General features: G+C 40.3%; 3 protein-coding genes across 3 annotated transcripts; all 3 read left to right on the forward strand.

Moving 5' to 3' along the window:
* Positions 1 to 269: 269 nt before the first annotated feature.
* On the forward strand, positions 270 to 8,314 carry LOC104445575. Its single transcript, XM_010059474.3, has 4 exons — positions 270 to 1,106; positions 5,956 to 6,074; positions 6,866 to 6,981; positions 7,078 to 8,314. Exons 1-4 carry the CDS (start codon positions 689 to 691, stop codon positions 7,727 to 7,729), a joined length of 1,305 nt encoding a protein of 434 aa, XP_010057776.2. The 5' UTR covers positions 270 to 688; the 3' UTR covers positions 7,730 to 8,314.
* On the forward strand, positions 7,975 to 9,117 carry LOC120294093 (WEB family protein At1g12150-like). Its single transcript, XM_039314012.1, has 3 exons — positions 7,975 to 8,339; positions 8,503 to 8,702; positions 9,005 to 9,117. Exons 1-3 carry the CDS (start codon positions 7,975 to 7,977, stop codon positions 9,115 to 9,117), a joined length of 678 nt encoding a protein of 225 aa, XP_039169946.1.
* Positions 9,118 to 23,993: 14,876 nt separating this feature from the next.
* On the forward strand, positions 23,994 to 27,055 carry LOC104445572 (U-box domain-containing protein 54). Its single transcript, XM_010059471.3, has 4 exons — positions 23,994 to 24,767; positions 25,647 to 25,765; positions 26,419 to 26,534; positions 26,632 to 27,055. The coding sequence occupies exons 1-4, from the start codon at positions 24,311 to 24,313 to the stop codon at positions 26,891 to 26,893; spliced, it is 954 nt and encodes a 317-aa protein (XP_010057773.2). The 5' UTR covers positions 23,994 to 24,310; the 3' UTR covers positions 26,894 to 27,055.
* The last annotated feature ends 169 nt before the right edge of the window (positions 27,056 to 27,224 follow it).

Consider the following 27,224-nt stretch of genomic DNA (forward strand, 5'->3'; position numbering starts at 1 on the left):
TGAGTGAGAATCGAGATTGAGACATTATTGGCGAAGCGTAAGACGCTCGGATTGCCGCGAGAATATGCTCTTTCTTCTCACAAAGTTCCCAAACCTAGCTTGACTCAGTCCAAAGCATCAATAAATGTGCAAATCTGGAAGACTTGGCAGGCTTGATGGTAACTACTTAATTTTCTTTGGAAGGACTTGATGGCAACATCATTACATACTTATTAAAAGACACAAGGGGGGCCATCAAAGTCGAGAACCTCAGAGGCAAATCCTTTTGCTGTTCGTGGGTCTGCCCGCACTTGAAAATGTCAACGTATAAGAGAACAGCCTACCCTTTTCCTCCCTTCACAGCACCCCTCCCTCCAGATTATACATCTTCAAAATCTCTCTCTCTCTCTCTCTCTCTCTCTCTCTCTCTCTCTCTAGTACTTGGTGTTGCCAAACTGTGAAAGTCCTTGATTAACAAATCATCCCAGAAGCAAACACAATTCAAGAAGGTTGTCAAAATTGTCCATCAATATCTATTCACTGGCTACTCTATCATCCACCATTTCTTGACGGCCGAAAAAGAAATAGAAAGAATCCGCGAAGAGCAGAAGAGAATCGGGACATCGGTGGTGTCTCTTCAATCCTCTCTCCATAGACGTTGGCACAGGTGGGGAAAGCCGCATATTTGCAGCATAACGGTCAAGAAGCAATGGAAACAACGGAAATTACTGCAGAAGCTGATCAAGGCCATCTTCATCATGAGCATTATCAACACAACCAGATGCTGAACTACAACAGAAGCGCCAACGGGACGAGCGAGATCGTGGAGGAGCACTCGACGGAAGTCTTGGAGATGGGCAGCCCGATGTGGGCCATCGTGGAGGACGAGATGGAAGGAATGAGCATGAGCAGCCCGATGTGGGAAGGAATGAGCTTGTTCTCGTTGGACATCCACAAAAACAGTGCATGGGAACGCGGTGAGTGCGTGTACGTGGCGGTGAGAGAGAAGAGCGAGACGAGCATGGACGCACTAACATGGACGCTGAAGAACGCCGTCGTCAACGTGTCAAACACGACCGTTTTCCTGGTGCATGTCTTCCCTGAGATCCGCTTCGTTCCGAGCCTATGTAAGAAAAACAATCTCTCTCTCTCTCTCTCTCTCTCTCTCTCTCTCTCTCTCTCACGCACGCGGTGGTGGTTGTGACGGTTGGTGGATTGCGGTCAAAATGGTGGATAGAGAACCTCGGTAGCATGGAAAAGAATATGGTCCCGACCACCATTAATGTCTTTATGTGCAGCCGAGACAGAGAGGAGAACCATTTTAACTTTTTCTCCTTTCTCATTTCTTTCTTCTTTTTGTCTTATGGTTAAAATATGTCTCAAGTTTAAACTTGATCAATGAACCAACCTGAATTGAATTACTCGGTACGTGAAAACTCTAAAACAAATAATACAAACTGCGGATATTGTTTCTATATTAGAGTGACGAAGGATGAAAGGTCCACCTTGGACTTTATTGGGAATATATGGTAAGCAATTCCGTAGAGGAGTCGACCAAGAATAAAAGATAAGGGAAATTCTGCGTCAACAAAGGAAAAGTCCAAAGTTGGATTATAGTTGACCGTATCCCACTTGGACGATGAGGCTATCTTCAAATTTTTATTTTTTTTTAATCTGACAATGGGTTTAAATACTTCTCAAGATTTCATATAGGTTTTTTTCAAGTTAAAAGGCCATTCTCTGAGTATGCCGTGAGTGCTCAAAAGCAAGCGCCGTTGACAAGTGCTTGGCAGAGGTTTTCACTCGTGAGTTACATCCGAGAATTCAAGTGTTTGAAGCCATATTAAATTCTTGTGGTAAGAAATTGTGTATAATTTCTTCATGAAATTGAGAGATTATTTAGCGATGAATTGTGGGATTAAACACCGCACGAGATATTAAGTGTAATTGGGGCTTGGGAAACACTGAAAGTATTTAAGTAACTCAAGTGTGATTATAATCTTCATTATATCGCTTGATCCAAAATGGAATTTATTGCTGCTCTCCTCGTGGATGTTGGTCACTATAACCAAACCACGTAAATCTTGTGTTTGATTTATTTTATTTATTCTATCTATTTTATTATTTGATTGCTTGTTTTCCACAACAATTAGTATTGGAGCCGGGCTTGGTTGAGTTAAAGTGAATCAATGGCAATAGAATAAGGAAAAATGAGAATCGATAGATTTGATGGAAAGGATTTTGGTTCTGGAAAATGCAAATTGGGGATTATCTTTATCAAATAAAACTGCACTTGTCTCTACTAGGGGAAAAGCTAGAGACAATGAAGCAAGCTGATGGGGAATATGGATAGACGAGCTATGGGTTTAATTCAGCTGATGTTGGCTTGTAATGTCACTTTTAACATTGTAAAAGAGAAGATTATTGCTAATTTATTGAAAGCCCCGTCAGATATGTGCGAAAAGCCTTCTGCAATCAACAAGGTCTATTTGATGCAACGCTTATTTAACTTGAAGATAAGCGGAGGTGTGTCAGTTGCAAATCATATTAATGAATTTAATGTGATTATTAGTCAATTGTATTCAGTTGAGATTGACTTTGAAGATGAGGTACTTGCTTTGATTCAGATAACTTCATTGCCTAATAGTTAGAATACTACTGTCACTGTTGTTAGTAATTCCTCTAGGTCAACAAGTTTGATGTTGGATGGGATTCGAGATTTAATTCTAAGTGAAAACATCCATAGAAGATAATATGACAGACATATATCTGCTGCTTTAGTAGATGAAAATAGAGAAAGAAAAATGATACATGTGTCAGTAGGAGTAGTATAAATATGAATGGATGTAGTGGGTCTAGAATTGATGGTGTTGCCTGTTGGAGTTGTGGTAAAAAGATGCATCTTAGAAGGAATTGCCTTAAGCGGAAGGATGAAAAGGGTAAGAGAATCGTAGTTGAATTTGCAAATGATGTTGCAACTGTAGCTAATGGTAATTTGGATAGTGCTAATTATGTCTTATCTGTTACTACTGATTCGTCATTTGATGGACGGATTTGGTTATTCGTTTCATGTTATACCAAATAAAAACCAGTTTACTAATTAGTAATGCATGGATAATAGTAAAGTCTAGTTGAGAAACAACGCTGAATGCGATGTTGTAGGTGTTGGCAATGTTAAAATCAAAATGCATGATAGTATCATGAGGACATTGACTGAAGTGACGCATGTTCTAGAGTTGAATAAGAACTTGATTTCCTTAAGTACCCTAAACTCAACTAGGTGTCAGCATGCTTTAGAATGTGGAGTTCTGAAAATTGTTCAAGATGCTTTAGTAATAATGAGAGTAATCAAGCATAAGGGCTTGTATGAAATTCAAGGTGAAATAGAGATAAATTTCGCCACGAAGACGTTAGATGCATCTATTTAGGAGTCTGAATTGTGACATATGCGTTTAGGGCATATTAACGAAAGAAGCCTAAAGGTTTTAAGTGAAAGAGATTTGTTGTGTAGTTATGTTGCTAGCAAACTAAATGTGTGCAAGTGCTGTGATTTAGATCAACGGTGGAAAGTGCAATTCAGTATAATTATCAAAGAAACCATGAAAATTGCAGAATTAATTAAGTTGAATATTCATAGGATTAGGTAGTTGAGAGTTTTGATTGAAAATGAGACTAGTAAGGTGATCAAGCAGGTGTAGACTGACAATAACATGGAGTTTTGCTTGGAGTTGTCAAATGAATTCTGCATGAAGGAAAGTATAGTGAAACACCGCACTAATACCAATGAACCACAACATGTTATGGAATTGATGAGCAAAACGTTATTAGAGACAGCCCATAAAATGCTTTCTAATGCTGGTATGGGTAATAGTTTTTACCGAATGCAATTATTACGGCAAGCAGCCTGATGAATAAATCTCCATCAACTGCGATTGGATGTCAGACCCCCGAAGAAGTGTGGTTAGGTAACATTGTTGATTATTCTATTTCTTGAATATCTAGTTACCCATATTATGTTCAAGTTAGTAATGGTAAGCTCAATGGTAGGGTACGAAATTACATGTTCTTAGGTTATGCATAAGGTAAGTGGAGCTATTGGTTATGGTGCCCAAAATTAAATTCACCTATTATCAGTAGAGAAATTACGTTTGACGAGTCTCCAGTACTTCTGTTTAAGAGTGTTTATAGTAGTGCTTATACGGATCTGAAGGGTGTTCAACTTAAGGTGGAGTTGTAACCAAAAACTCTTGAATTAGCTGACATAGATGGTGCTTATAGTAAGGTGAAACCTATAGAGTCAACGATTGTTGTAATGGCTAAAATTAACAAGGTATGCGTTTGATTTCTTTATAGATATGGATGCAACAATTGTTTTACTTTATCTATGGTTGAGGAGGTTGTGTTGAAAAATATTTGTGGTAGTAGAGCCCATTGGGGACAATGAGAGTAGCAACAGAGTTGAATTTTTTCATAAAACAATCGTGACTTGGCTCAATCGTCAACTCAAGGTGGAGAGTGTTAAAATATATCTCGAGTTTGAACTCAATCGATGAACCGACCCAAATTGAATTACTCGGTATGTGAAAATACGAAAACAACTAATACAGAATACGGATATTGTTTATGTATTAGAGTGGCCAAAGATGGAAAGTCTACCTTGGAAACGGTAATCAAATTTCCGTAGAGGAGTCGGCCAAGAATAAAAGATAAGGGAAAGTTTGTGTTGACAAAGGAAAAGTCCAAGTTGGATTATAGTTGAACGTATCCCACTTGGATGATGAGGCTATCTTCAAGTTTTTTTTTCTTTTTTTTGAACTTGACAGTGGGTTTAAGTATCTCCCCAGATTTCATATAGGTTTTTTTCAAGTTAAAAGGCCGTTCTCTAAATGTGTTGTGAGTGCCCAAAAGTGCTCAAAAGGAAGCACCATTGACCAGTGCTTGGTAAAGGTTTTCACTCGTGAGTAACATTCAAGAATTCAAGTGTTTGAAGCCAAATTAAATTCTTGTGGTAAGATTTTATGTATAATTCCTTCGTTGAGAGATTATTTAGTGAGGAATTGTAGAGTTAAACACTACGTGAGATATTTAATGTAATTTTAGAGCTTGAGAAACACTAAGACTGTTTGAGTGACTCGAGCATAGTTATAATTTTCATTGTATTGATTGATTTATAATAGAATTCGTTACCGGTCTCCCTGTGGACGCACGTCACTATGATTGAATCACTTAAATTTAGTATCCAATTTATTTTTTTATTCTGTCTATTTATTATTCGATTACTTGTTTTCCGCAATATTTTTTTCTTTGGTTGCATCTGAATTGGTGACTCCATTTGTCATAGTAGTAAATAAGAAATATACAATATCGCATAGTCTTATCTCCCTGTGACAATTAAAACCAATCATAATATAATTCTTGACATATGATTAGTTGGACCGATTTAGTAAATAAGTTCAGGCAATGTGTAACTCCGTAGAATGAATTGCGTCTTTGTTTTATCATTGACATGATATAGACCAAATAAATCATAATTAGGATTTACTCGCACATTCTATAAGAGGTCCTAAACAAAATTTATAAATCCATCATTCATTGGTAATTATTGCATTGTGGTTAAGGGGCTGTCCAGCCATCTTGATTTTTTCTGCTACTTTGAATATGTAATCTGAATATTACTATGAGCACCAAAATTATTAGTAGGATATTGTCTCTCGACTCTACACTTACTATTTTGTTTCTAGTATATCCACACAATGGTTAAAGGAAAAGTATAATATTAGGAAAATGCAGGATATGCACAGAAAACAGTTCACATTGACCAAGATTAGAAAAACGGAGAATTCAAAACATGCTAAACTATTGAAAGGTTGATAGACGATCAAATGCTTCTTTATGCTTCTCGTAAATCCAATCGTGTAGCAAAGTTCTGCTGTCATTGACGATTTGGTGATGATTAACGAGCTAATATTGTCATAGTAGGAAATCTACCCATATCTAGGGCTAACGAACAGCAAGCACGAATGGCCAGGGCACAAGAAAGAACCAAAAGGTACCGCCAACTTCAGAAGTATCTGGACGCCTGCATTTCCTTAAAGGTACAGTTCACAACATCCATCCTGTTTGGTTTGACTTTGGGAAAATATTTTTGGAGAAATGCAAATGCCTTTGGGTTAAATGAATTTTTCAAAATGTAAATAGTATTTGGTAAACTGTATTTTAAAAACACATTGAGAAACAACTTTGACCTAAATATTGTTTAGTAAAAATATACTTTGCAAAAGGACTTTTGCTAATTTTTTTTTTTTAAGTCTCCAATTATTTGATAGCGGAATTCATCCGCTTTCAACCAACCTCGCCTGAGGTCATGCGACCCAAGCAAAGCAGCCTAAGGTCACACTACCTCAAGTGAGGTTTGGGTTGCATGTCCCAAGCATCGCTTGGGGTCTAGCAACCTTAGGCCATTTCATTTTGAGGTTGGTGACCTCAAGCAAGGGTGGCAGTGGCTAGTCAATGACTCGTTGGTAGGTAAGACCTCCATTGACAAGTTAGGATTTTCAAGAATATCTCCCGAATTATAAAAGTTGAGGGAGGCAAAGTTGGAAAGAAATATATATTTGCTACTTTTCAAGGTATCTCCAAGCCTACCTTGGACTAAAGGCCTTCAAAAGCATTTCTTTCAAAAGCCTTTAGAAATGCAATTGCATTTTCCCAAAGTTTAGCAAAAAATGAATCAAATGCCATTTGTATTTGTGCAAGAAACTTTAGAGTCACAAAACCCATTTACAATGTTGAACGAAATGAGGCTATCGTATGTTAAAATACCTAAATATGTGTTTTTTTCCCTTAAGCCTGTTGTGATTACATTACTGAAAAGCTAATGAAACAGATTAGGGTGGACACTATACTCATTGAGAGTGACAAGGTTGCGGAGACCATCCTGGGGCTCATCCCTGACCTCAACATAACCATGTTAGTGGTCGGCACTGCCAAAGCCAATTTGAGGTTAGGGTTCACATCCTTCTCTTTTTGTTTGATCTGTTTACAGCTTCATTTACAAAGTTCTGAATTTGGAAATGGCTCTTTCTTTTGGGGTGTTAGGAGGTTGAAATATAAAAGGGGAAGTGGGACTATTAATCAGATACTTCAGAAAGCCCCAGAGACATGTGAGGTCAAAATCATATGTGAAGGAAAGGAGGTGATACTCGAGCAGATGGCGATGGGGTCGGGGTCACCGTCCACTTCTTGGCACAGCAAGTCGATTACGCCTTTGCAAGGGAGTCCGGACTGGCCCAAGTGGATGAAGGAAGGGAGTCAGCACAGCAAGCCGATCACGCCTTTGCAAGGGAGTCCCAACGGGTCGATCACGCCTACGCCTTTGCAAGGGAGTCCGGACTGGCCCAAGTGGATGAAGGAAGGGAGTCAGCACAGCAAGCCGATCACGCCTTTGCAAGGGAGTCCCAACGGGTCGATCACGCCTACGCCTTTGCAAGGGAGTCCTAATGGGCCGATCACGCCTTTGCAAGGAAGTCCCGACGGGCCCAAGCCGATGAAGGGAGGGAGTCAGCGCAGCAAGCCGATCACGCCTTTGCAAGGGAGTCCCGATGGGCCCAAGCTGATGAAGGAACGGAGTCAGCGTAGCGAGCCGATCACGCCCTGGCAAGGGAGTCCCGACGGGCCCAAGCCGATGAAGAAAGGGAAACCGCTCGTGGATTATTTCTCATTCTTTTGTTTCAAACCAAAGGCCTTTTGACAAGATATGGGGATTTGTCCATACTTTCCATTTTCTTCTTTCTTTCTTTTCTTCTGTCCCTGAAAATCGACTTCGGCTGCAAAGGGTCTGTAAATGAGCATAACCAGCCGAAGTTCAATGCTCGGCCAAAGTCAACTCAGAGAAAAAATTTGCGAATTATCTAAGAAAATGCAGGCGATGCGCCAATCCCTCGATCACCTAAAGACCACATTTTTTCAAGCCGAAAATAAGCAGGCAAAGAAGAAATGAGAGAGAAGCTCCTTTCTTTGAAGAAAGAATTCGATCCCAAGCAGATGAGGAATCTTGAGCCAAAGCTCGTGGAAACGACTGAAGAGATCGAGGTTCTACAGAACGGGATGAAGAAGGTCCATCCTTCCGACATGGATTCAGTCGAGGGCCTCTCTACGGAGCTTAAAGATGCCACAAAGGCGTTACAAAACGTCGCAGAAGAAGAGAGCTCTTGTAGAGAGCTGGTGAATCCTCTGAGGCAGGAACTGGAGGACATGAAGATGGAGCGCATCAGTTTGGAAGCACGGGAAGCGGACTTGGAGAGCACCGTGAAGAACCTTCAAGCTGAATTGGTCCAACAAAAGCAGGAACAATATCATTGGCAATACAAAAGACTCAGAAGCAGAGGTGGCAAAAACAGCATAGAAGAGGGCGCTCGATTAGATTAAGAACCTGAGCGCTAAGACAGACATGGTGAGCGCACCAGACCCTCATTCAAGCGGCCGGATCAGAATGTCAATACAGTAGTTTGAGTCCTTGAGCAGGAAGGTTGTGGAGTCAGAAAATTTGGCGGAGATGAAGTTGGCAGCGGCAGCGTTTCAGATGGAAGCAGGGAACACCAAGAAAAGCGAGGCAGAGAAGCAGAAAGAGGTGATCCTGAAGGAGATCGAGGAGATTAAGGAGGCCACAGAGTTCGCCATAAAGCAAGCGGAGATGGCCAAGGCGACGAAGAAGGCTGTAGAGGGTGAGTTTATAAAACGGCATCAACAAGAACAAGACAACCGATGAGTTTCCTGTTTACAGGCCGAAAAAGTTCCCGCGTGCATTCCCTGGTTGAGTTTGAGTACAAAGAGAAAACTCATTTTGTGCAAATACAATTGATAATTCTTCACATCGATTAGATGCAGAAAAAAAAAACTACTTAAAACCATGAAGACCGATTTTATTATGCATCCGAATTATCCTATGAAGTTCGTACATGATCTTTGGGTGCTATACAGCAGGTCTCAAACTTGTTCGAATTTGTTTTTCCATGACGTACTGCAGTTAAAAGTCAATCTTTTGTTTCACAACTGAGTGCAGAGAAGCAAACAGAGATGGACATGAACGAGATTCAGCTCTCATCAGTTTCTGCTATAACAAGTCAAAACCACAAGTGAACTACTCACGATAGGCTCGAGCTATCCATGAGATGCTCCAAAAATGGCGAACCAGTGCAGAGAGGAAAAGGACAAACCACAAGCGTTCCACAGCATACACGTTTAGCAACTCAACTGAAATTAGTTTTCTATAAAGGACGAACCACATTCGGTTCGTGCAATGGCCTCTATAAAATGGAAGTCTAAGTTTGGAGTTATAAAAATAGTGAATATCTGACTCTTTCAGGACTCTTTGACTTGGAGACGATGACCAAATAGCCTGAATAAAAGGTCGGATAATTATGGTAGAACAATCCTAAATTTTTAGTTCTATTAAGATAACCAAAAATTCTAGTAATAGCTCTCCAATGTTCTGTACTTGGATTACTAGTATACCTACTCAACTTGCATACAGAATAAGCAATATCAGGTCTAGTACAATGCATCGTATACATTAAAGACCCTATAGCACTTGCATATTATAGTTGTGACACCGCTCTACTAGTATTATAATTTAATTTAATATTGGAATCAAATGGAGTACTTATTTCTTTAAAACCAAGATGTCGAAATTTATTTAATAATTTTTCAACATAACTACATTGGCTTAAAGAATAACCCCCACTATTTTTCTTAACTTTAATACCTAAGATAGTATCTACTTCACCCAAATCCTTCATTTTAAACATGGAAGTTAGATACTTCTTAGTCTCATTAACTCCGGTCATATTCGTTCCAAATATAAGCATATCATCAACATACAAGTACACTAAAACACTATAGTCTCTAGTGAATTTAGAGTATATACACCTATCGGCACTATTATTGATGAAACCATTTGACAATATGACCGAATTAAACTTTTCATGCGACTGCTTAGGAGCTTGCTTAAGTCCATAAAGAGACTTAATCAATTTACATACTTTTCTTTCATTTCCAGGAAGAACAAAACCCTCCAGTTGTTTCATGTAAATCTCCTCATTTAAGTCTCCATTTAAGAAAGCAATTTTAACATCCATTTGATGAACACAAAGATCATAAATGGAAGCTAGAGCAAAAAGAACTCGAATGGAAGTTATACGTGCGATAGGAGCATATGTATCAAAATAATATATTCCTTCTTTTTGTATATATCCCTTAACTACAAGCCTAGCTTTAAAAGCTTGAATAGAACTATCAGAATGATATTTTCTTCTAAAAACCCATTTGCATCCAATAGGTTTTTATCCTTTTGGTAAATCTACTAATACCCAAGTATTATTTGATATAATTGAGTCCATTTTATCATTCACAGCTTCTTTCCAAAAAGAAGCATCTCTAGAAGACATAGCATCATCAAAGCTTCTAGGATCATCTTCTAAATTTAACACTAAAGGGTATTTATTTACCACATTATTATCTCCATCTCCTTCAACAAGAAAAACATGAGTAATAAAATCAGGACCTAAGTCTTATTTTCCTAACTCTAGTACTTCTCATTGGTTCAATCATGTCTTTAGAATCATTCGTTTCTTTCTCTTGAGAATCACTTTGAGTTTCCATAGATCTTGAATTATTTTCAATAATTTCAGAACTTGTAAAACATTTATTTTCAAAGAATTCAACGTCTCTCAATTCTACTATGATATTGGACTCTAAATCAAGAAGCCTATAAGCTTTACTATTTTCAGCATACCCAACGAAAACATTTTTGATAGCTCTAGGACCGAGCTTTGTTCTCTTAGGATCTGGAGCTCGGTAGTATGCCAAGCACCCCCCACACTTTAAGATATGACAAATTTGGCTTTCTACCTTTCCATATTTCATAAGGGGTTATGTCATTCTTCTTGGAATGTATTCTGTTATGAATATAACATGCAGTAAGTAATGCTTCTCCCCAAAGATTAATTGGTAGCTTTGAATTTGAAAGCATACAATTAACCATTTCTCCAAGAGATCGATTTTTCCTTTCAGCTAAACCATTTTGTTGTGGAGTATATGATGCTGAAGCTTGATGAATAATACCATGTTCTTCACAAAATGAAGAGAATTCATTTAAGAAATATTCTCCACCTCTTTCTGATCGTAGAACTTTAATTTTCTTTTCTAATTGATTCTCTACTTCAGCCTTATATTTCTTAAACATGGTAAATGCCTCATCATTCGATCTCATGAGATAAACATATAAGAACCTACTACAATTATCCACAAAGGTAATAAAATACCTTTTACCTCCACGTGTTAGCATACCATTAAATTCACATATATCACTATGAACCAAATCCAATAAATTCGAATTTCTTTTAACACTAGGAAATGACTTCTTAGTAAGTTTTGACTTAGCACATATTTCACATTTATCAAATTCGCCATTAAAATTTATCAAGTCTAATTTTTTTTCATATTCTTCAAATAACGAATATTTATATGTGCCAACCTACTATGCCATAAAATTGAAGACTCGACAATATAAGCAGAACTAGAAATATTATTATTGATACTCAGTTGATACATGCCATCATTGGCATAACCTTTTCCAACAAACAGCCAATTTTTCGACAGGATAACCTTGTCGGATTCAAACAAAACCTGAAACCCCCTCTTACAAAGTAAATCAATAGAAACTAGGTTCTTCCTAATTTCGGGTATAAATAACACATTAAGAAGAGTTATCTTCTTTCCAGAAGTGAAGTCTATCTCCACCGTGCCTTTTCCAGCAACCTTTGCAAGAGCATTATTCGCCATCAGGACCTCTTGAACATTTGAGTCAACAATCTCTTCAAATTGCTTGAACATGTACTTGTCCTTGCACACATGGACCGTTGCTCCAAAATCTATCCACCAACCGGATTGGACAGTGGTGTAGAATTAATTTCAGAAACCATAACCATCGCATCATTGATTTCAGAAATTTCCATGTTCGAAAACATGTTTGAAATCATGGCTACATAATTTTCTTCAACCAGATTTGCATCTGCTTTCACCACCGGAATGTTCTTGTCCTTTGAAATGCTCTTGCGGTTAATGCAATCATTGGCGTAGTGTCCATGTTTGCCACAAACAAAACAGCAACCCTTTTGCTTCTTTTGTGTTCTCTTGAGTTTATGCCCCCCGCTTTTTACTTTGAAGTTCTGGCCGAGTTTCCGTTTTTTATCCACAACATTCACCTTGGAATTGTACAAAACAGAAGTATCACGTAAACGTGACTCTTCCTCAATGCGAAGATGTTTCTGTATTTGCTCCAAGGTAAAGTCCTCCAACTTGTGAATCAGCCTTTTTCCATAGTCTTTCCAACTTGGAGGCAATTTCGCAATAATTGCTCCAACTTGAAAAGCTTATGGAATATCAATCTTGAGGGCACAAATCTTATTCACAATCACTTGCAGTTCATGGACTTGTTCCAGCAAGGGTTTAGTATCAATAAACTTGAAATCAAAATACTTTGCAATTAGATATTTGTTGGTACCTTGCTCCTCCGCTTTGTATTTGAATTCTAGTGCATTCCAAATTTCTCTGGCCGACTTCATTTCAGTGAATAAGTCCTACAGACGATCGGAGAGAGTGTTCAGAATGTGTCCTCGACAAAGTAATTCATCATCCGCACGTTTCTTCTTTTCCTTATTAACCCTCTCAATGGCTTCGACACTTAGCTGTCCTCCCTTGGCAGTAGGCTTAGGATCTTCTATAGGCGCCAAGTTAGGATCCAGTATGTAGGAAATCTTCAGAGAAGTGAGTAAGAACATCATCTTGTCCCTCCAGCGAGCAAAATTGTTCCCATCGAACCGGTCCAGTTTGACCATATCTTGATTCATAACTTTGATTGTCTCCGACTCCATTGCAGCAAAATAAACCCTTAAAATTGTTGGAAATATGGCTTCAAAATTGGGTAGAACAATGAAATCGGATCGAGTAAAACAACTCGGATTTTGAGGCGTGATATCACTTTCTTTAAGGATTTATTTGCCCCACAACGTTGCTAATGGTCACCGGCAAAAATCCTCCAGGATACAACAAAGTCTCGGATGAGAATACTAGATAGCAATTCAAGTATTTCTCCAGGGTCTCTCTAAGAAACAATCGAAAAATTGGCTGCTGTTTTTCAGAAAAAATGGCTCGAAAATGACCACTCTTTTTCTTTCCGAAAAATGACAAGTATATATATGAAACAGTCTTGCAACTCTTCGTGAAAATTGTTTTCAAAGGTTGTCTTGAAAAGTCAAAAAAAAAAATCGGAATAATTATAATTTTTTTAAATAGAATTTCGAATTTTCATTTTATTTATTTTATTTCCAAAATTCTCAAAATAAAAGACAACCTTTGAGTTTACTAAAAAATTAATAACAAAGAAATAAAAATTAGAATAAATAACAAAGAGATTAGTGTTAATTAAACCATGAGCGTGCAGGTGTGCTAAGTGCGCCAATTAATCGTGCACCCGCACGCGGGTATGGTGGGGACTAGCCCCACTCAATCATTCTTTAAGTACATAAAGAAAAACCCGCACTTTTAAATTAGCCTACTCCCTCCCACTTTTCCTATGTGGGACAAAGAAAACACTTTATTTGTTTTAACAAACAAACCTCCAATATCAACGAGATTCAGCTCTCATCAGTTTCTGCTATAACAAGTCAAAACCACAAGTGAACTACTCAAGATAGGCTCGCGCTATCCATGAGATGCTCCAAAAATGGCGTACCAGTGCAGAGAGGAAAAGGACAAACCACAAGCGTTCCACAGCATACACGTTTAGCAACTCAACTGAAATTAGTTTTCTATAAAGGACGAACCACATTCGGTTCGTGCAATGGCCTCTATAAAATGGAAGTCTAAGTTTGGAGTTATATAGTGAATATCTGAGTCTTTCAGGACTCATTGACTTGGAGACGATGACCAATAGCCTGAATAAAAGTGAAATCAGACAATGGATTCTCTGCAGAATCAAGTTATATGAATTTGTGAAAATTCTGTACGTCGTGACTTCTGCAACAGCTTTTTGCCATTGATGTTCTGTAAAATTACTGATCTTACGAGATGCTACCCATAAAGCATCTCCAGCCAGATTTCAGCTTATATGTTTCGATGGGCAATTTTCGACCTTAAAGTCTGGGCGTTCGAATACCATGGACAACACATGCCTGGTGCCAAAGTAAGATGAATCGCAAAACATGTGATGGATGCAGGTGCACTTGAAAGAACAAACAAGCTAATGACCGTTTGACAATGCCATGATCTTTCGAGCTTTTTAAATGCAAAACTTATCATACTACAACTGTTCAAATTCACAGTTTCGTATGACCTAAAAAAAAAAATTTCCCAGTCTCGAACAGTACAGATATTGGAAGATTTTCCTTTTCCCTCAATCGCAGCTATTTAAAATTTTACAGCTACTTTTGAAGCTTTTCCTATATAGGAAGCTTCATAGATATTAATAACTGCGTATTCCCTTTTATATCAATTCCTAAACTATAAATATACACAATTAATAAATTTATTGCCTTGGTTATTTCATGCTTCTTGTCTTGGCCATTACTAGACCATTTATAAATTACCATCAATCAACCAGTGCCTTCAGCCGAAGCTTAATACATCCTTACTTCCCTTTTTTTCTCTAATAGTTTAAGACCACAAATGTGAAGATCTTGCTGTCTTGAGATACATAAAACACTATGCAAGTTCAAGCCTCCCCGAGGTACTGACAAGTGCTGTGCTCCCGTAAGGTAAGCTAGGCCTAGATCCTCGACATCAAAAATTAAAAATTAAAACACTATGCAAGTCTTATAAATCGATTAAGTCTTAATTACCGAAGCAGTTTGCATATACTAGATGTGGATTCATACAAGCAGCCTCCAATTTCTGAACTAAATATTCCCCAATACCCTTACCAACTGCACCAACGCTTATGGGTGCGTTTGGGAACCACTTCCCAAAGCCCCTTGGGAGTCCAAAGCCCTTTGGGCAAAAAAAATGGTGTTTGGCAAAAAACTTTGGAAGGGACTTAGGCAAAATGCTAGCATTTTTAAGGCTGAAAGCCCAAGGCAGTGGGGGGCGCTTTGGGCTTTTCAAAGATTTTCGGCATGCTTTGAGGAGACACTGCTCACCTTTTTTTTTTTTTCCAAAATTGTCCTCATGAATTTTTTTGTTTTTCCTGCGTGCCCTTGGATGAACACTGCTCATCTTCTTCGCGAACGACCGCTGAGGGATGCCGCGACCTAGGCGATCTTCATCGGAGAGTCGGGCGACCTCCGCGAGTCGCGGCGTTGCCGGCGACCGTCGCCTGCTGCACCGCGACCTCCGCACAGAGCTCGCCGGGGCCGCGCGACCCATCTGGTCGCCGGTCTAGTGGTTGCGACCAGATCTGGTGCCGAAGGCTCGAGTGGCGACCAGATCTGGGTCGCGCGACCTCGCCGCCCGGATCTAGGTCGCCGGAGGTCGAGGCGGCGTCGCACGGGGCGCGCGACCTCGCCGCCCCCGGATCCGGGTCGCCGGGAGGTCGCGACGGCGTCGCGCGACCTCGCTGCCCAAGAACCGGGTCGCCGGAGGTCGCCGGGTCGCCGGAGGTCGCGACGACCACCGCCCTTGCCTGGTCATTTTTTTTTTTAATTTTTCTTTTGATAATTTTTTTTTACCACAAAATTCCTTTGTAAATGTTAATTCCCCAAACACCATTTTGCTCAAAGTACTTCACAAAGAGCTTTCAAAGTACAATTTACCAAACACAGCTTTGCATTTTGGAAAACACCTTTAACTCAAAGGTATTTGCATTTTCCTAAAGACTTTCCCAAAAGTAGTTCCCAAACGCACCCTATATGCACATTCTTCCTTCCTCTTTCTACAAAAAGGCACAATCTTCTACTTTGCATGATTTCATGCAAATTTAACCCTAAATTTGTTTCTTTTGAATCTATTTGATCCTAGACTATGGGAGATCTTTAGCAGGATCCCAAGTTCAAGAATAAAAAAAAAGTCATCTATGATAATTACTTGCACGGAGTGTATTAAGCAAGAATCACAAGATACAAAAACAGGAAGAGGAAAAGATTTAAAAAAAAAAAAAAAAAAAAAGTCAATCCTCTTCCTGATGCAATCCGTTGAAGCAGATCTATGATACTTACTTGCACGGAGTGTATTGAGCTTATTGGAAAAGGACAGAAAAGAGGAGAATACTGGAGATGCGACTGTCGAGGCCTGCACGACGTCATCTCACGTACGTTTGACTTTTAAAAATAGCCGGGATTCCCTCCCCGTATTCGGATATTCCATACGTATTGCATAAACAAGTATAATACACGTACGTGACATGGTACTTCATCATTTCGGGCCGTGGAAAAAAAAAATAGTCACAGAAAATATCTTTCCCTAATGAAAAAAATACTTCTGAAAGTGAAGAAAATGTTTTTCACTTATTAGAAAATAAAAAAAATAAAAAATAAAAAAAACATCTTTCATATCTTCTTGCACATCATTTTCTTTCACCAAGCATATTTCCCTCTTATTTTGATGTTTTTTTTATTTTTTGAAAAATCGAGTTTTTAATTTCTTTTTCTTTTTCCTTTTTTTTTAAAAAATTGGAGGAAATCCGCACTCAACCGATAGAAGAAGGTCAAGGAAGAGGAAGGAATAGGAAAAGAAAAAAATTAAAATCATAAAAAATCGACTTTTATGATAATTTTTCTCAAAAATCAAATCAAATACTAAACGGTGGAAAATATTTTCTAGTTTAATTTCAAATTTCAATTAAACATCGGAAATATTGTCATTTTCCTTCAAAATGGCTTCCGAAAAAATATTTTCCAGAAACATGATAGGTGAAACGTAAGATGCTCCGATTGCCGTGAGTCTTGGCTCTTTCTTATTAGAAAGTTCCCGAACCCTAGCTTAACTCACTCCAAAGTATCAATAAATATGCAAATATGGGAGACTTGAAGGTTTGATGGTAACTACTTAATTTTCTTGGGAAGGACTTGATGGCAACATCATTACATCCTTTGTAAAAAACACAAAGAGGGCCGGCCCATTGAAGTCAAGAACCTTAAAAACCACTAGGATTTCCCTGGTGGCCACCCTTTCCATCATGAAAGGGGGGAGATGAGGAGTTTGAATCCCCACCTTCTCAGGGGAATTAGGGTGGGACGATTTAGTTTTTTTAGTAGATTTCGACTCTTATGCCCTACAATGAGATAGGGTAAAAGTTTTAAAGTAAAAATTAGAGTAGAATAGAGTAGGACTAATAAAAAAAAGAGAGTAGAAAACCCTAAAGAGTCAGGCAAAGCCTAAGACGCTTTGATTGCCATGAGTATCCGCTCTTTCTTTTCACAAAGTTCCCAAACCCTACCTCAACTCACTCCAAAGTATCAATAAATGTGTAAATATGGGAGACTTGAAAGCTTAACGGTAACTACTTATTTCTTGGGAAGGACTTTATGGCAACATCATTACATCCTCAGTAAAAGACACAAGAAGTGCCCATCGAAGTCGAGAATCTTAAAGAGTCAAATCCTTCGTTGTCCGTGGGGCCGCCCGCCCTTGGAAAAGTCAACGAACAAGATCTCTCTCTATCTCTCTCTCTCTCTCTATATATATATATATCTAGAACTTGGTCTTGCCAAACTGTGAAGTCCTTGATTAACAAATCAACCCGGAAGCAAACACAGTTCAAGAAGTTTGTCAAAATTGTCCATCAAGATCTATTCACTGGCTCCTCTATCATCCACCATTTCTTGACAGTCGAAAAAGAAATAGAAAGAACTCGCAAAGAGCGGAAGAGAATCGGGACATTAGCGGTGTCTCTTCAATCCTCCCTCCCCAGGCGTCGGCGTAATAAAGATGACGGCACAGTCGGGCGAAGCCGCGCATTTGCAGGATAACAGTCGAGGAGCAACTGAAACAGATCAAGGCCATCTTCATCATGAGTATGATCAACACAACCAGATGCTGAACTACCACGGAAACGCGGACGGGATGAGCGACATCGAGGAGGAGGACGACTCGAGCGAATTCTTCGAAATCGGCAGCAGCTCGATGGGGGAAAACGGGGTGGACCCGGAAGCGATGAGCTTGTTCTCATTCGACATACACAAGAATAGTCCACTGGGGGGCGTTGAGTGCGTGTACGTGGCGGTGGGAGCGAAGGGTCAGACGAGCATGGACGCGCTGACATGGACGCTGAAGAAGGCCGTCGCCGACCGGTCGAACACGATCGTCTTCCTGGTGCACGTCTTCCCTGAGATCCGCTTCGTTCCGAGCGCGTGTAAGAATCCCTCTCCCTCTCTCTCTCTCTCTCTCTCTCTCTCTCTCTCTCTCTCTCTCTCTCTCTCTCTCTCACCCACGACGGCGGTGGATGTGATGGTGGGTGGTTCGTGGTCCAAAACGGTGGATAGAGAACCTCGGTAGCGCGGAAAAGAATCTGGTCGCGACCGCCGTTAATGTCGTCATGTGCAGCCGAGACAAAGGGAGGAGAACCATTTTAACTCTTTTTTCCTTTCTTGTTCTTTTTATTTTTATCTTTTGGCTGCATCTGACTTGGTGACTATGTGTCAAAGTAGTAAATAAGAAATATACAATATCGCACAGTTTCATCTCCATGTGATAACTAAAACCAAACCAATCATAGTATAATTATTGACATATGATCAGCTCGATCGGTTTAGTAAAATAAGTTTAGGCAATATGTTACTCCGAAAAATGAATTGCATCTTTGATTTATCGTCGACATGATATAAACCAAATGAATCGTAATTTGGATTTACTTGCACATTGTCTATAAGGGGTCCTAGATAGAATTTATAAATCCATCATTCGTTGGTGTTTATTGCGTTGTGGTTAAGGGGCTGTCTAGCCGTCTTGATTCTTTCTGCTGCTTTGACTATTTAATCAGAAATTACTAGGAGCACCAAAATTAATAGTAGGATATAGTCACTTGACTCTACACTTACTTTTTGTTTCTAGTAAATCCATACAATGGTTTAAAGAAAAGTACAATATTAGGATAATGGAGGATATCCGCTGAAAACAGTTCACGTTGACCAAGATTAGAAAATCGAAGAATTTACGATGTGCTAAAAGCTTAAACCATTTAAAGATCGGTAGACGATTGAATGCTTCTTTATGCTTCTTATAAATCAAATCATGTAGCAAATTTCTACTGTCATCGACAATTTGGCGATGATTAATAAGCCAAAATATTGTCATCAGTAGGAAATCTACCCATATCTGGGGCAAACGAACAGCTAGCACAAACGGCCAGGTCACAAGAAAGAGGCAAAAGGAGCCGACGACTACAGAAGTATCGGAACATATGCATTTCCTTTAAGGTACAATTCATAACATCCTCCCCATTTGGTTTGACTCTAGGGAAAATATTTTCATGGAAAAATATGCAAATACCTTTGGGCTAAATGGAATTTTGAAACACAAATAGTATTTGGTAAATTCTATTTTAAAATACATTTGGAAGCAACTTTGACCTAAATATCGTTTGGTAAAAATACACTTTGCAAAAGGACTTTTACTATTTTTTTTTTTTAAGTCTCAATCTATTTACCAATGAAACTAACCGCCATTTGCCATCCTCACCTGAGGTAGTGCAACCTCAAGCATGACCCAAGCATCGCATATGGTCTAGCAACCTCAAGCCAGTTCGCTTGAGGTTGGTGACCTCAAGCAAGAGTGGTAGTGGCTTGTCAGCGGCTCACCAGTAGCTAAGACCTCCACCGGCCAGTTAGGGTTCTCATGAACATTTCCGAAATTATGAAAGTTGAGCAAGGGCAAAGTTGGAAGAAAAAAAGTCTATTTACATGGTGAGAATGTTACTTTCCAAAGTACCTTCAGACCTACCTTGAAAGAAAGGCCTTTAGAAATACAATTGCATATTCCAAAGTTAAGCAAAAAATGAACCAAAATGCCATTTGCATTTGGACAAGGAACTTCAGAGTCACAAAACCCATTTCTATCATATCTAAAAACACTTGGTTATATGTTTTTTCCTTATACCTATTGTGATTATATTAAGGAAAAGCTAATGAAACAGGTTAGGGTGGACACCATCCTCGTTGAGAATGACATGGTTGCGGAGACCATCCTAGATCTCATCCCTGACCTCAACATAACCAACTTAGTGGTCGGCACTGCCAAATCCAATTTGAGGTTAGGGTCTACATCCTTCTCTTTTTGTTTAATCTGTTTAGAGCTTCAGTTACAAAGTTGTGAATTTGGACATGGCTCTTTCTTTTGGGGTGTTAGGAGGTTGAAATCTAACAAGGGAAATGGGATAGCTGATCAGTTACTTCAGAAAGCACCAGAGACATGTGAGGTCAAAATCATATGTGAAGGAAAGGAGGTGATACTCGAGCAGATCGAGATGGAGTCGCGGTCCTCCTCTTTGCGGAACATGCTGCTCCCGCCATTGCAAGTGAATCCCAACAAGCCCGGCTCGATGGAGATGGAGTCGCGGTCCTCCTCTTTGCGGAGCATGCTGCTCCCGCCATGGCTAGTGAATCCCGACAAGCCCGGCTCGATGGAGATGGAGTCGCGGTCCTCCTCTTTGCGGAGCATGCTGCTCCCGCCATGGCTAGTGAATCCCGACAAGCCCAAGCCGATGAAGAAAAGGAAACAGTGGGTGGATTATTTCTCGTGCTCTTGTTTCAAACCGAAGGCCGATTGACAAGATATGGGGATTTGTCCATACTTTCCATTTCCTTCTTTCTTTTCTTCTGTCCCTGAAAATCGACTTCGGCGCAAAGGCGTTACAAAATGTCACAGAAGAAGAGGGCTCTTGTAGAGAGCTGGTGAAATCTCTGACGCAGGAACTGGAGGACATGAAGACGGAGCTCATCAGTTTGGATGCATGGGAAGCGATATTGGATAGCAGCATGAAGATCCTTCAAGCTGAAGTCTTCATGCTGAATTGGTCCAACAAAAGCAGGAACTTGAAGCGGTCCTTCAGGAAGAGATGGAAATTGATGCTGCTGACGAACAGACAATATCATTGGCAATTCAAAAGACTATGCAGGAAGCAAAGGACATGAGGAGAGCGTAAAGCCGAAGCGAACTGTTCTGGGCAAGAGAGGCAGAGAGGATGCTAGAGGCAGCATTGAAAGAGGCAGAGGTGGCAAAAACAGCAGAGAAGAGGGTGCCCAAATAGATCAAGAACCTGAAAGCCAAGACAGACATGGTGAGTGAATCAGACCCTGATTCCAGCGGCTGGATCAGAATGTCGGTACAGGAGTTTGAGTCCTTGAGCAGGAAGGTCGAGGAGTCAGATAATTTGGCGGAGATGAAGTTGGCAGCGGCAGCGTTTCAGATGGAAGCAGGGAACGCCAAGAAAAGTGAGGCGGAGAAGTGGAAGGGAGGTGATCCTGAAGGAGATCGAGGAGATTAAGGAGGCCGAGGAGTTCACCCTAAAGCAAGTGGAAATGGCCAAGGCGGCGAAGAAGGCCATAGAGGGTGAACTTATAAAACGGCGTCAACAAGAACAAGACAACTGATGAATTTTCTGTTTACAGGCCGAAAAGTTCCCGCATGCATTCCACGGTTGAGTTTGAGTTCAAATGATCATTAAGCTATCGTGTGGAGGAAGCTATGAACATTTGTCTTGAGAAAACTCATTTTGTGCGAAACGATTGATAATTCTTCACATGGATTAGATATAGAAAAGAAACAACTTAAAACAACGACGACCGACCTCATTATGCATCTGAATTATCCTCTGAAGTTTGTACTCATGACATGATCTTAGGGTGCAATACAGCAGGTCTCGAACTTGATTGAATTTATTTTGCCACGACGTCTGGCAGTTAAAAGTCAATCTTTTGTTTCGCAACTGAGCGCAGAGAGGCAAGCAGAGATGGACGTGAACAAGATTCAGCTCTCATCAGTTTCAGCTATAACAAGTCAAAAACACAAGTGAAGTACTAAGATAGGCTCGAGCTATCCATGAGATGCTCCAAAAATGGTGAACCAGCGCAGAGAGGAAAAGGATGAACCACACGCGTTCCCCAACATACACGTCTAGCAACTCGACTGAAGTTAGTTTTAGTGAGTTGCCATCTGTTCTTGCAATAGCCTCTACAAAATGAAAGTCTAAGTTTGGGGTTATATAGTGAATATCTGACTCTTTCAGGACTCAATGACATGGAGACGATGACCAATAGCCCGAATAAAAGTGAAATCAGACAATGGATACTCTGCAGAATCAAGTCATATGAATTTGTGAAAGGTTTGCACATTGTGACTTCTGCAACAGCTTTTGCCATTGATGTTAAGTAAAATTACTGGTCTTATGAGATGCTACCCATAAAGCATCTCCTGCCAGATTTCAGCTTATATGTTTCGACAGGCAATTTTCAACCTTAAAATCTTGGCAGTCGAATACCATGTACAACCCATGCCTGGTACCAAAGTAAGATGTATCGTAAAGCATGTGATGGATGCAGGTGCACTTGAAAGAACAAACAAGCTTATGACCGTTTGACAATGCCATGAGCTTCTAATCTTTTTAAATGCAAAACTTATCATGCTGCAACTGTTCAAATGCTTCTTGTCTTGGCCATTACTAGGCCATTTATAACTTACCATCAATCAACCATTGCCTTCAACCAAAGCTTAGTACATTACTTCCCTTGTTTCTCAAATAATTTAAGAGCGCAATCGTGAAGATCCAGCTACCTTGAGACACATAAACACTCTACAAGTCTCATAAACCGATTAAGTCTTGATTTTTGAACCCAAGTAGTTTGCATATACTTGATGTGGATTCATACGAGCGGCCTCTAGCTTTTGAACTAGAAAAGGCATTCCTCCTTCAGAGGCAATCCGTTGAAGCATATCTATGATAGTTACAAGCGCGAAGTGAAGCGCAGGGACCTCATTAAAAAACGACAGAAAAGTGGCGTGAACTGGAGTTGCGACCTGTCAAGGCCTGCACGACATTATTTTATGTACGTTGGGCTTTGAAGACGGCCGGGATTCCCTCTACGTATTCGGATATTCCATGCATGTTTAATAAACACGAATAACACGCGTAAGTGACATGGTATTTCATCATGTCGAACCATGACAGCTCCAAACTCCAATAATTGAAAACATTCATTGCGTTGCTACGAAGCTCAGCATGATTTGACTTAGAGAAACCGGCCGAACCTAGAAAATTTGGTCGCCATAAGCGGGCGAGATTTAATGTCAATGATCTACTTTCGTCAACGTTTAACTCAATGTCTCTTTCTATTATTCCCACAAAGCAACGCTAGCTAGGGTTGGTAAGACCAGCTTACTCAAATCAGGCGCTTAATCAACACAAAAAGCCACAGCTAACCTATAAAATTGCCCTAAGGTTACCGTATGACGATTTAAGTTTTCAGAAGTTCGTCTTGCACGTGTTGTTACCGTATGACGATTTGAGTTTTTAGAAGTTCGTCTTGCACGTGTTGTTACCGTATGACGATTTGAGTTTTCAGAAGTTGGTCTTGCACGTGTTGCAATCAGGATCCTAAGATCAGTTCCACGACCAAATCAGTTCCACATCTCTTGTTCAACAATAGACTAGTCTCGAAAAGCTACGCCGAGTAGAAATTGAGATTGAGATGCTGTGGTAGTCTCGAGTACCGAGCTCTTTCTTTTGACAAAGTTACCAAACCCTGGCTTCGCTAACTCACTCCAAAGCATCAATAATTCTGCAGATCCGGGAGAGCTATAGTCTTGATGGTAACTACTTACAAATATCTTTGGAGTGATGTTGCATCCTTAGTAAAAGACACAAGAAGCAACCATCAACCTAAATTTCCCCCGCCCTCGGAAAAGTCAAAGTACAAGACAAAACCTCCCCTTTTCCTCCCTTCACATCACCTCTCTCTCTCTCTCTCTCTCTCTCTCTCCAAATTATACTCTCTCTCTCTCTCTCTCTCAAATTATACTCTCTCTCTCTCTCTCCAAATTATACATCTTTAAAATATCTCTCTCTCTCGCCGACCCATAGAAAAAGAAGTATATCTCTATCGCTCTCCAGTACTTGGTCTTGCCAAACCGCGGATAGTTCTTGATAAACAAATCATCCCAAAATCAAACACAATTCAAAGAAGGTTGTCAAAATTCTGCAACAAGATCTATTCACTTGCTTCTCTATCATCCACCATTTCTTGACGACCAAAGAAGAAGCAGAAAGAACCCGCGAAGCAGAAGAGAATCGGCTGGTCATCTGCGGTGTCTCTTCAATCCTCTCTCCGTAGACGCTGGCGTAAGAAAGATGTCGGCGGAGGTGGGGGAAGCGGCGCATTTGCCGGCCAACAGTCAAGAAGCAAATGAAACGATAGGAATTACTGCAGAAGCTGATCAAGGCCATCTTCATCATCAGTATGATCAATACAACCACGTGCTGAACCATTACGGAAGCGCCGGCGGGACAAGCGAGATCGAGGAGGAGCGCTCGAGCGTATACTCCGAGATCGGCAGCAGGATCAGCAGCAGCCCGATGGTGGGGATCAAGGAGGACCAATCGGAAGCGATGAGCTTGTTCTCGTTCGACATCCACAACAGCAGCGTATGGGGAGGCGGTGACTGCGTGTACGTGGCGGTGGGAGCGAAGGGCGAGACGAGCATGGATGCACTGACATGGACGCTCAAGAACGCCGTCGCCGACCGGTCGAACACCACCGTCTTCCTGGTGCATGTCTTCCCTGAGACCCGCTTCATTCCGAGCGCATGTAAGAATTTCTCTCTCTCTCTCTCTCTCTCTCTCTCTCTCTCGCACGCGGCGGTGGTTGCGATGGTGGGTGGGTTGCGGTCAAGACGGTGGACAGAGAACGTAAAGAATCTGGTCCCGACCGCCATTAATGTCGTTATGTGCGGCGGAGACAAAGAGAGGAGAACCACTTTAGCTTTTTTCCTTTCACATTCCTCTTTTTTTTCTTCTTTGGCTGCATCTGTATTGGCGACTTCATTTTTCAAAGTAAAAAATAAGAAATATACAATATCATGCGGTCCTAATATATATTAGTAGGATCTACGGTCCTTGACATATGATTAGCTGGATTGATTTAGTAAAATAAGTCTAGGTAATACGTTACTCCAGAGAATAAATTACGTCTTTAATTTATCATTGAAATGATGTAGACCGAACGAGTCCGAAATTTGATTTCCTCGCGCATTGTCTGTAAGGGATCCTAGACAAAATTTATAAATCCATCATTCATTGGTAATAATTGCATTGTGGTTAAGGGGTTGTCTAACCATCTTGATTCTTCGTGCTGCTTTGAATATGTAATTAGAAAATTACTATGAGCACAAAATTATTGGTAGGATATAGTCTCTTGAGTCTACACTTACTATTTTGTTTCTAGTAAATCCATGCAATGGTTAGAAGAAAAGTATAGCATTAGGATAATGCAGAACATATGCGGAAAACAATTCACGGTGACCGAGATTATAGATTGAAGAATTCATGACGTGCTAAAAGCTTAAATTGTTGAAAGATTGATAGACGATCGACTGCTTCTTTATACTTCTAGGAGATCAAATCATGTAGCAAATTTCCATTGTCAACCATGATTTCTTGATGATTAATGAGCTAATATTGTGATCAGTAGGAAATCTACCCATATCTGGGGTGAGTGAACAGCAAGTAGAGACGTTCAAGGCACAAGAAAGAGGCAAAAGGAACCAACAACTTCAGAAGTATCTGAACACATGCATTTCCTCAAAGGTACAGTTCACAACATCGTCTCATTTGTTCTCTACTTTGGCAAAATGTCTTTAGAAAAATGCAAATACCTCCACTGGGAAGCAATTTTGACCTAAATGCCATGTGGTAAAAACTATACTTTTTAAAGAAATTTTGCTATTTTTTTATAAATTAAAAAAAAAAATCAAACTATTTCTTGATAGAATTCAGCCACCATCGGCGAACCTCGCCCAAGGTCATCTTCGCCAAGGTCATCTGGATCACGAGACCTAGACGTCGCTTGGGGTCTAACAACCTCAGGCCATCTCACCTAAGGTCAGGCGTTAGGCGAAGGTGGCGGTGGCTTCTCGACGGCTCAACGGTAGCTGAGGCCTTTGCTGGCAAGTTAGGGTTTTTGAAAACATTTTCATAATTCTAAAAGTTAAGCAAGGGCAAAGTTGGAAGAAAAAAAAATCTATGTGCATTCCAAGAATGCTACTTTTAGAGGCATTTAGAAATGCAATTGCATTTTCCCAAAATTAGAGTAAAAAACAAAACAAATGCCGTATATCTTAGAGTCCCAAAACCCATTTATAATGCTGAACCAAAATAGGGCTATTATATGTAAAAATGCCTGGTTATATGTTTTTTCCTTAAGCCCGCTGTGTTACAATAATGAAAAGCTAATGAAACAGGTTAAGATGGACACTATACTCATCGAGAGTGACATGGTTGCCCAGGCCATCCTTGAGCTCATTCCTGTCCTCAACATAACCAAGTTAGTGGTCGGCACTGGCAAATCCAATTTGAGGTTAGCATTTACATCCTCTTTCTTTTTGTTTGATCTGTTTACAGCCTCAGTTGCAAGGTCCTGGATTTGGAAATGACTCTTTCTTTTTGGGTGTTAGGAGGTCGAAATCTAAGAAGGGAAATGGGATTGCTGATCAGTTACTTCAGAAAGCACCAGTATCGTGTGAGGTCATGATCATATGCGAAGGAAAAAAGGTGATACTCGAGCAGACGGCAATGGACTCGCCGTCCACCCCTTCGCACAGCAAGCGAACCACGCCTTCGCAAGGGAGTCCCAACAAGCTCAAGCCTATTGAGGAAGGGAATCAGCGAGTGGACTATTTTTCGTGCATTTGTTTCAAACCGAAGGCCGCTTGGTGAGAAACCGGGATTCGTCCATACTTTCCATGTACTTTTTTCTTTTCTTCTGTCCCTGGACATCGACTTCGGGTGCAAAGGGTCTGTGAATGAGGCACAATCAGCATGTATATTGATTTCCCGTCCGGCTATGTGATTTAGCAAAAGCCCACCTGTGCCGATCAATGAATCTCGCATTGTACTCACTTATAATACACACATGACATGAAGCCCCCCCTAATTGTAAAACGGCACTCATGCTTATCTAAACCATTCTCTCCCTATGTCCGCAGCCATATGATGCTGCGAGAAAACTGTATAGCACGGTTCATCTTCAAAACTTACCGCACATGCA

This window comes from Eucalyptus grandis, chromosome 5 (genome assembly GCF_016545825.1).
Source record: "Eucalyptus grandis isolate ANBG69807.140 chromosome 5, ASM1654582v1, whole genome shotgun sequence".
NCBI classification, from domain to species: Eukaryota; Viridiplantae; Streptophyta; class Magnoliopsida; order Myrtales; family Myrtaceae; genus Eucalyptus; species Eucalyptus grandis.

Coding starts and splice junctions, on each gene's coding strand:
- LOC104445575 (XM_010059474.3), top strand. CDS start 689: ATGGAAACAACGGAAATTACTGCAGAAGCTGATCAAGGCCATCTTCAT. Junction 6,075..6,865: donor ACGCCTGCATTTCCTTAAAG/GTACAGTTCACA, acceptor CTAATGAAACAG/ATTAGGGTGGACACTATACT. Junction 6,982..7,077: donor ACTGCCAAAGCCAATTTGAG/GTTAGGGTTCAC, acceptor TTGGGGTGTTAG/GAGGTTGAAATATAAAAGGG.
- LOC120294093 (XM_039314012.1), top strand. CDS start 7,975: ATGAGAGAGAAGCTCCTTTCTTTGAAGAAAGAATTCGATCCCAAGCAG. Junction 8,340..8,502: donor AAGCAGGAACAATATCATTG/GCAATACAAAAG, acceptor GTCCTTGAGCAG/GAAGGTTGTGGAGTCAGAAA. Junction 8,703..9,004: donor GACGAAGAAGGCTGTAGAGG/GTGAGTTTATAA, acceptor GACGTACTGCAG/TTAAAAGTCAATCTTTTGTT.
- LOC104445572 (XM_010059471.3), top strand. CDS start 24,311: ATGTCGGCGGAGGTGGGGGAAGCGGCGCATTTGCCGGCCAACAGTCAA. Junction 24,768..25,646: donor CCGCTTCATTCCGAGCGCAT/GTAAGAATTTCT, acceptor TATTGTGATCAG/TAGGAAATCTACCCATATCT. Junction 25,766..26,418: donor ACACATGCATTTCCTCAAAG/GTACAGTTCACA, acceptor CTAATGAAACAG/GTTAAGATGGACACTATACT.